Here is a 7,339-nt window from a genome sequence, read left to right as displayed (position 1 = left end):
CCCGTTCTATTATAAACGTTGCCTTTTCATGCTCCACCCTGATCATACACCTTTTTCTCTCTCTCCCTGTGGGCAGTACCTGAGGTTACAAGGGCACTTCAGTTTCTCCCTTTGGTCTTTTCCTGTCCCTCCACCATCTCCTTTTCTTCCCATGGGGGGAGAAAGCTTTTCTGCCTTTTTTGGCTTTTCCTATCTGGTGCATTTCAGGTTTCCCTCTGTCTTCCACCTAGGGATGGAGGGAGTTGGTGGGAGCAGTCTTTAATCACTCTAGTTTTGGGTTTTACAAGGAGAGGGAGGTTCTTTGGGGCCTACTGTTTCCTTAGTCTTCCTCTTGGAAGCTTTGGGAAACTACATTTTTTTCAAGTTTGTGTTTCCCAGAGACTCAGGGTAATCATTCTGTCTCTCTAACCCTGGCCTCTCCCTGTAGTCGTTGCTTTTCCCAAATCCAGAGCTCTTAGTTCCTGGCTCTCTCCCAAATCTTCTCCGAGCATAACTTCTGGTTCCTTTTGGGGATATTGGGTGGTTCAAGTGTACCCCTCTTCCCAGTCTTTCTGCTTTCATGGTTTTTTTGTGGGTGTGAGAGGATGGGGGCTAAGCCCTGACATTCCTGGGCCCCTCCCCATGTCTTCGCCGTGGCATCCAGTGACTATTTTATCTCTTCCCTCCCCACTTCCTTCCCAGGTTTCGGTCTAAGTACCACCCAGATGAGGTGGGCAAGCGTCGGCAGGAGGCCCGGGGGGCCCTGCAAAACAGACTGAGGGTATTCCTGTCCCTCATGGAGAGTGGCTGGTTTGATAATCTTCTCCTGGACATAGACAAAGCTGATGCCATTGTCAAGATGCTGGATGCAGGTGTGTAGATTGGGAGGGGAAGAGGGTGTCTGGTGACCAAGATCTTGGTTGGGAAATAGAAATCCATTGACCAGCAAGAGGCAGTAGGTCAGGGCCCTTGGATTGTGATCTCTGCTCCCTTTGTTGGTAGCTGTGATTAAGATGGAAGGAGGGACAGAGAACGATCTGCGCATCCTGGAGCAGGAGGAGGAGGAGGAGCAGGCGGGAAAGTCCGGGGAGCCCAGCAAGAAAGAGGAAGGCCGGGCTGGACCAGGCATGGGGGATGGAGAACGCAAAGTCAATGACAAGGACGACAAGAAAGAAGACGGCAAACAGGTCTGCGGGCTGGGCTGTCTGTGCTGCCTGTGAGCACCCGGGGAGAATAGAGCAGCTTTGGGGGTGGGGTTGGGGGGGCCAGAAATTTGTGTACTGAGTCCAGGGAGAGGTGGAGGTGGACTTCCAGGCTCAGCTGTAGAGGGAGGTGGGGGAGTAGGATGGTGCGGAGAGGGCTCTGATAAAGGCTGAAGGGGAGACTGACATGCCTGTGATTGTCTTTACCTGTAGGCTGAAAATGACTGTTCTAATGATGACAAAACTAAGAAATCTGAGGGTGATGGGGACAAAGAAGAGAAGAAAGATGACTCTGAGAAAGATGCCAAAAAGGTAGGGTAGGGGCACCTGGTGGCTCAGTTGATTGAGCATCCCATTTGGCACAGGCCATGATTCTGCGATTTGTGAATTCAGGCTGTGCATCAGGCTTGCTCCTGTCAGCACTGAGCCCACTTTGAATCCTCTATTCCCCTCTCTGCTCCTCCTCCACTTGCACTTTTTCTGTCTCTCGAAAATAAATCTTAAGGGCCCTTTGGTTGCTCAGTTAAGCGTCTGACTTTAGCTCAGGTCATGATCTTGCAGTTCACAAGTTCAGGCCTCACATTGGGCTCTGTGCTGCCAGCTCAGAGCCTGGAGCCTGTTTCAGATTCTATGTCTCCCTCTCTTTCTGCCCCTCCCCTTCTCGTGCTCTCTCTCAAAAATAAATAAAAACAGTTAAATAAATTTTTAAAAATCTTAAGGAAAAAAAAACAAAGAGGGGCACCTGGGTGGCTTAGTCGGTTAAGCGTCCGACTTTCGCTTAGGTCATGATCTCGCGGTTCGTGGGTTCGAGCCCCGCATCGGGCTCTGTGCTGACTGCCAGTTCGGAGCCTGGAGCCTGTTTCGGTCTGTGACTCCCTCTCTCTCTGACCCTCCCCTGCTCACGCTGTCTCTCTCTCTCTCCTAGAAAAAAATAAAAAACATTAAAAAACAAAGATAGGGTATTTCTTGCTGGGGGTCAGTGTTAGGACTGGGGTCCCAGTTGTCTGACTCCCTTTGTCTTGCTGTGTGCCTCTCACAGAGTAACAAGAAGCGGAATAGAAAGCACAGCGGTGACGACAGCTTTGACGAAGGCAGCGTGTCGGAGTCGGAGTCTGAGTCAGAGAGCGGCCAAGCTGAGGAAGAGAAGGAAGAGGCTGGTAGGTTTTATTTTCTGTTTCTGTTCCATTCTCTTCCTACTGAACAGAGATAGGGAAGGTGAGGGTGGGTGAAATTGATAAGGGAGGGCCTTTGGGGAGATGGGGTGGGGGTTGGGAGTTTGACAGCTTCTCTGTCTTTCTTTCCAAAATCGACAATAAAAATTCACCAACTCCCACCACTTCCTGCATAGAAGAAGCACTCAAGGAAAAGGAGAAGCCCAAAGAAGAAGAAAGGGAGAAGCCTAAGGACACTCCTGGGCTGGAATGTAAACCCCGGCCCCTCCATAAGACTTGCTCCCTCTTCATGCGCAACATCGCACCCAACATTTCAAGGGCAGAGATCATTTCTGTGAGTGAGGAAAAGTGCTGCTGGGGGCAGGAATGGCACCCAGACTCCATCTTTGGTGGCAGGAAGAAGACGATCTGGCTCTGCTTCTAACGTATATCCCTGTTTCTCTAATAGGGAAGCCCCCTTCTCCTGGGTCCATGCCTTTTGTGGGTAGGCCCTGGTTGCATCATTGCTTTTATTGGTTTTTCCTTGCTTGAGTAAAGATTCAAAGGCACTTCTAGGGTTCTGAGGACATGGGGATTGGAGGAAGCCGTGAAACGTTGACTTGCTCAATGGGTTTCCATTCCTCTGCTTTTCCAGCTTTGTAAAAGATACCCTGGCTTCATGCGTGTGGCACTATCAGAGCCCCAGCCTGAGAGGAGGTGAGGAATGGAGAGAAGAGTGACCCTGGATACCCTGGAGAGACGTGCAGGGGAAGGCTAATGGGCAGTACCACCTCCGCCTGGATTATGCTGATCTTTTCTTTTGTAGGTTTTTCCGCCGTGGCTGGGTGACCTTTGACCGCAGCGTTAACATCAAAGAGATCTGTTGGAACCTGCAGAATATCCGAGTAAGTGCTGGGGGTGGGCTCTCTGTGTTGCACACAACTGCTGATTCCTTTGTGCTCGGATTTACTCATTGTACTCCCTGTTTCCTCTGTTCAGTCTGCTTGCATTAAGCATATACTGTGGGCTCTGGGCTGGTCTCTGGTGCTGTTCCTGTGAATAAGACCTCTGGTCCCTTTTGTCTGTGAGCTCAGTCTGAATGCAGATCTTATTAGTAGGGCCAGTCTTTGAGTTGCTGCTTCGTGGGGCAAGTGTTGGTAAGCTTTTCGTTCCCTCCAGCTCCGGGAATGTGAGCTGAGCCCTGGTGTGAACAGAGACCTGACCCGTCGAGTCCGCAACATCAATGGCATTACCCAGCACAAGCAGATCGTGCGCAATGACATCAAGTTGGCAGCCAAGCTGATCCATACGCTGGATGACAGGACCCAGCTCTGGGCCTCTGAGCCTGGGACACCTCCTCTGCCAACAGTCAGTGACTCCCCATGGAACTTTTTCAGAAACAGTCAATACCATGTCGTCTGCTTGGGCATCTCTGGTCTGGTCTTACTTGATCTGTAACATTGACCCCTTGTACTTAAGCTCTCTATCTGGGCAGCACCTCCAGCTTCCAACAGAACAGATTTGCCTTAGTGAGGATTTGCTAGGGATAGAATGAACAAAAAAGACAAACAAAGAAGCAATGGTTATAGGCCAAGTGAACCCTGAATTCCTTTCTGCATCACATGAAGAGGTTAGGGGACTGACCACCCCAGGGGGCTTTTCTCTGCCTAACCTGCTCTTCCTCCCCACCAGAGTCTGCCCTCCCAGAACCCAATTTTGAAGAATATCACCGACTATCTGATTGAGGAAGTGAGCGCAGAGGAGGAGGAGCTGCTGGGGAGCAGTGGGGGGGCCCCCCCTGAGGAGCCCCCTAAGGAGGGGAACCCGGCAGAGATCAATGTGGAGCGGGATGAGAAACTGATCAAGGTGCTGGCATGAGCAGAGTGTGGCAAGAGCAGGCGGGCAGGAGCCTCCTGGTTTAGGGCAGCAGGGGGCGAGAGCAGGGTAAACTCCCGGCTTCTCATTTCTCTTAGGTTTTGGACAAACTCCTCCTCTATTTGCGCATCGTGCATTCTCTGGATTATTATAACACGTGCGAGTACCCCAATGAGGATGAAATGCCCAACCGCTGTGGCATCATCCATGTTCGTGGGCCCATGCCACCCAACCGCATTAGTCATGGAGAAGGTGGGCTCCCAGCTTTCCTGATCCTCGTGCTCCTTTGGTTTCCCTTTCTCTTCAGCTGCCTCTGGCCTTGGATATGTTTGGATAGCAGTGCCTTACCACTGTCTCCTTTTACTCCTTCTTTTTACATTGTTTTTAAAGATTTTATTTTAAATAAAGTAATCCTTATTATGCCCAACATGGGGCTCGAACTCATGACCCTGAGAGCAACAGTCACATGCCATAGTGACTGAGCCAGCCAGGCACCCCTTATCACTTGCTTATTCCTTGCTTTTGGCTCCCCTCTCCAACCTGCTGTCATCTCTGTTCCCAAACTGCAGTGTTAGAGTGGCAGAAGACATTTGAGGAGAAGTTGGCTCCACTGCTGAGTGTACGGGAATCTCTTTCAGAGGAAGAGGCTCAGAAGATGGGTCGCAAAGACCCTGAGCAGGAAGTGGAAAAGTTTGTCACCTCTAACACCCAGGAACTGGGCAAGGATAAGTGGCTGTGCCCTCTCAGTGGCAAGAAATTCAAGGTTTGGGATGTTAGAGACTTGTGTGCTAGACCCGTGGGAGGAGGGGGTGGAGCCAGGAAGCCTCCTCAGGCCTGGGGAAGAATTGGCTCAGTGGAATTGGTGGGTTGGGAGGTTGATTATCCTTCCCGAATGCTCACTGTGTTCTCACCCTTTCCTCTTTACCAAGGGCCCTGAGTTTGTCCGCAAACATATCTTCAATAAGCATGCAGAGAAAATTGAGGAAGTGAAAAAGGAGGTGGCATTTTTTAACAACTTTCTCACTGATGCCAAGCGCCCAGCTCTGCCTGAGATCAAACCAGCTCAGCCACCTGGCCCTGCCCAGAGTAAGATACGATCCGTGAGGGTCTGCCACAATCCCTCTCCCTGGACTATTCAAGGACTCTCTGGTTCTCATAATACCCTGTGGTCCTCTGAAAGCTTTCTATTCCACTCTCAGGCCATATTCCTAAAAGCCAGTTATCATTCCCCATTCCACACTCCCCCCCTCCCCCCCCCGCAGTAATTCATGTTCCTGTCCATGTTGTACTCCCCCCAGGCCTGACGCCGGGACTCCCCTACCCACACCAGACTCCCCAGGGCCTGATGCCCTATGGTCAGCCCCGGCCTCCCATCTTGGGCTATGGAGGTAAGCATAGGAGGGATATGAAAGGGCTTGGTGGACTGTGTGAGGGGTTTGGAGGAAGGAACCTTAACCAAGGTGTAGTTGAAGTCACAGGTTTTCAACTCAACACTGATCTCTTTCATAGCTGGTGCTGTACGCCCTGCAGTCCCCACAGGAGGGCCTCCGTACCCTCATGCCCCCTATGGTGCTGGCCGAGGGAACTATGATGCCTTTCGAGGCCAAGGAGGTTATCCTGGGAAACCTCGAAACAGGTGAGAATGAGCTAAGATAAGATGTACAAGCTTTCTTGCCCTCTTCAAGGTCCTTTTCTGGGACCTTCAACTCTCCTTCCATCTTACCTCTTTTTTTTATCTCCCAGGATGGTCCGAGGAGACCCACGGGCTATTGTGGAGTACCGTGACCTGGATGCTCCGGATGATGTGGATTTCTTTTGAGCTTTTCCTCACTTCTGGTGTCGCCTATACTTGTGACTGCCTCTTACCATCCAGTTGAGAATTTTTTGTACGTTCAACCCTACTGCCAATAAAAGCACTTCCATAGTGATTGACTGTTTATTATATGCCACCCCAAATTCTCCCCCAGGATTGGGTGGGCCATGATTAGCTGAGCTTTACTATTTCATGGACTTCAAAGGCAGCTTTTGCCTTTGAGAAAAGGGAGTAGGTGGCTGTGTTTGGGGTGAGACATCTCAGTTCTGGGACCTTAGCCTCAGTCCAGGGCATGCTGCTGTTTTTGGGAGTTGCGGCTGGTCAAACACAGGTTGTAGAAGGAGTTGCAGTCAAAGACTGTGCCCACCTCTCTCCATCCCACCCACCCAGCAGCCTGTAGTTCACTAGGGTTTTTCACAGCACCCCAGAAGTGAGGGTCCAGTACCAGAACGTAGGCTTCCGTGCCTGATCCTAGGCAAACTCCCAGCAAGGCCTTGGATTGGGCGTCAGCATCCCCCCCAACCATTACAGGCCCCCCGCCCCCTGCGAAGTGGGAGTAAAGCCTCTCAAGTTCCCCTTGAAGCCCTGCTCCACGGGGTATGTGACATAGGCGCCCCTGGGGCCCTCCGAAGTGGTCGAGACAGAGACTGGCTTCTACACAACCGATCCAGCTGTGGGAGCCCCGGAACCCAGGGGGCTTGTCGCCCATGTCCTCCAGGGCCTCCTGCACTTCAGCCAGTCCCGGTACGCCGGTGGATCGGCCCTCTGGCCATGAGCACAGCGTCTGCAGGGTGCGGTAGCCGCAGCCCCAGCCCCGGTCGTCCAGGCCGTCGCAGCCGTAGTGATAGTAAAGGTAGTGACCTGAGAGGAGGGCCAGGCGAGCGGGGCAGCGGCCGGGCAGGGCCAGGCCCAGGTGGACGTCCTTCAGCGGCTCCAGGGCGGTCGGCGGGCACGACGATGGCCGAGGCCAGGCAGATGTGTCCTGGCGGCGCGAATGGAACTCCGGCTCCAGTTCTCCCTCTCAGCCCTGGGTCTTGAGCTAGTCGCGGGGAGGACCGGCGCACGAGCTCCGGGGACGCTCTTGCCTGGTCTTCGGCGGNGCGGGACGGCTCCGCCCCACCTCGGAGATCCGCAAGTTTAGCTCGCGGTCCCACCCGCCCCTCAGTGTACTCAGCCCTCGTGTTTGAGGCCCTGTCCCCGCTCCCTGGTCTCGCACACTCCTGTGGCTGTAACAGTTTATTGGCAGCCCAGTGGGGCCAAGGCACCGCGGGGGAGGGGCTCGGCCCGAGACATGCAAAGGACGGGGAGCCTCCGGGGAA

General features: G+C 52.9%; 2 protein-coding genes across 3 annotated transcripts in view; one reads left to right on the top strand and one right to left on the bottom strand.

Moving 5' to 3' along the window:
• The window catches only part of SRRT (serrate, RNA effector molecule), a 16,344-nt gene extending 10,209 nt beyond the window's left edge, over positions 1-6,135 (top strand). The window contains exons 4-18 of one of the 2 annotated variants that reach the window (XM_077758591.1): positions 682-851; positions 982-1,166; positions 1,395-1,493; positions 2,221-2,338; positions 2,530-2,687; positions 2,988-3,049; positions 3,159-3,237; positions 3,512-3,700; positions 4,025-4,198; positions 4,306-4,459; positions 4,777-4,970; positions 5,137-5,293; positions 5,506-5,595; positions 5,717-5,843; positions 5,951-6,135. In XM_077758591.1, the coding sequence (XP_077614717.1) occupies positions 682-851; positions 982-1,166; positions 1,395-1,493; positions 2,221-2,338; positions 2,530-2,687; positions 2,988-3,049; positions 3,159-3,237; positions 3,512-3,700; positions 4,025-4,198; positions 4,306-4,459; positions 4,777-4,970; positions 5,137-5,293; positions 5,506-5,595; positions 5,717-5,843; positions 5,951-6,026 (2,032 nt within the window). In that variant the 3' untranslated portion in view covers positions 6,027-6,135. Of the gene's footprint in view, positions 1-681; positions 852-981; positions 1,167-1,394; positions 1,494-2,220; positions 2,339-2,529; positions 2,688-2,987; positions 3,050-3,158; positions 3,238-3,511; positions 3,701-4,024; positions 4,199-4,305; positions 4,460-4,776; positions 4,971-5,136; positions 5,294-5,493; positions 5,596-5,716; positions 5,844-5,950 lie in introns of both variants that reach the window. The other variant, XM_077758590.1, reaches the window with a different exon arrangement.
• UFSP1 (UFM1 specific peptidase 1) lies at positions 6,130-6,814 on the bottom strand. The gene has a single exon (XM_077758592.1). The coding sequence runs from the start codon at positions 6,727-6,729 to the stop codon at positions 6,301-6,303; it is 429 nt and encodes a 142-aa protein (XP_077614718.1). The 5' UTR covers positions 6,730-6,814; the 3' UTR covers positions 6,130-6,300.
• Positions 6,815-7,339: the final 525 nt, after the last annotated feature.

Source organism: Crocuta crocuta, unplaced genomic scaffold (genome assembly GCF_008692635.1).
Source record: "Crocuta crocuta isolate KB4526 unplaced genomic scaffold, BGI_CrCroc_1.0 scaffold273, whole genome shotgun sequence".
NCBI lineage: Eukaryota > Metazoa > Chordata > Mammalia > Carnivora > Hyaenidae > Crocuta > Crocuta crocuta.
This window is presented reverse-complemented; position numbering and strand designations above follow the sequence as displayed.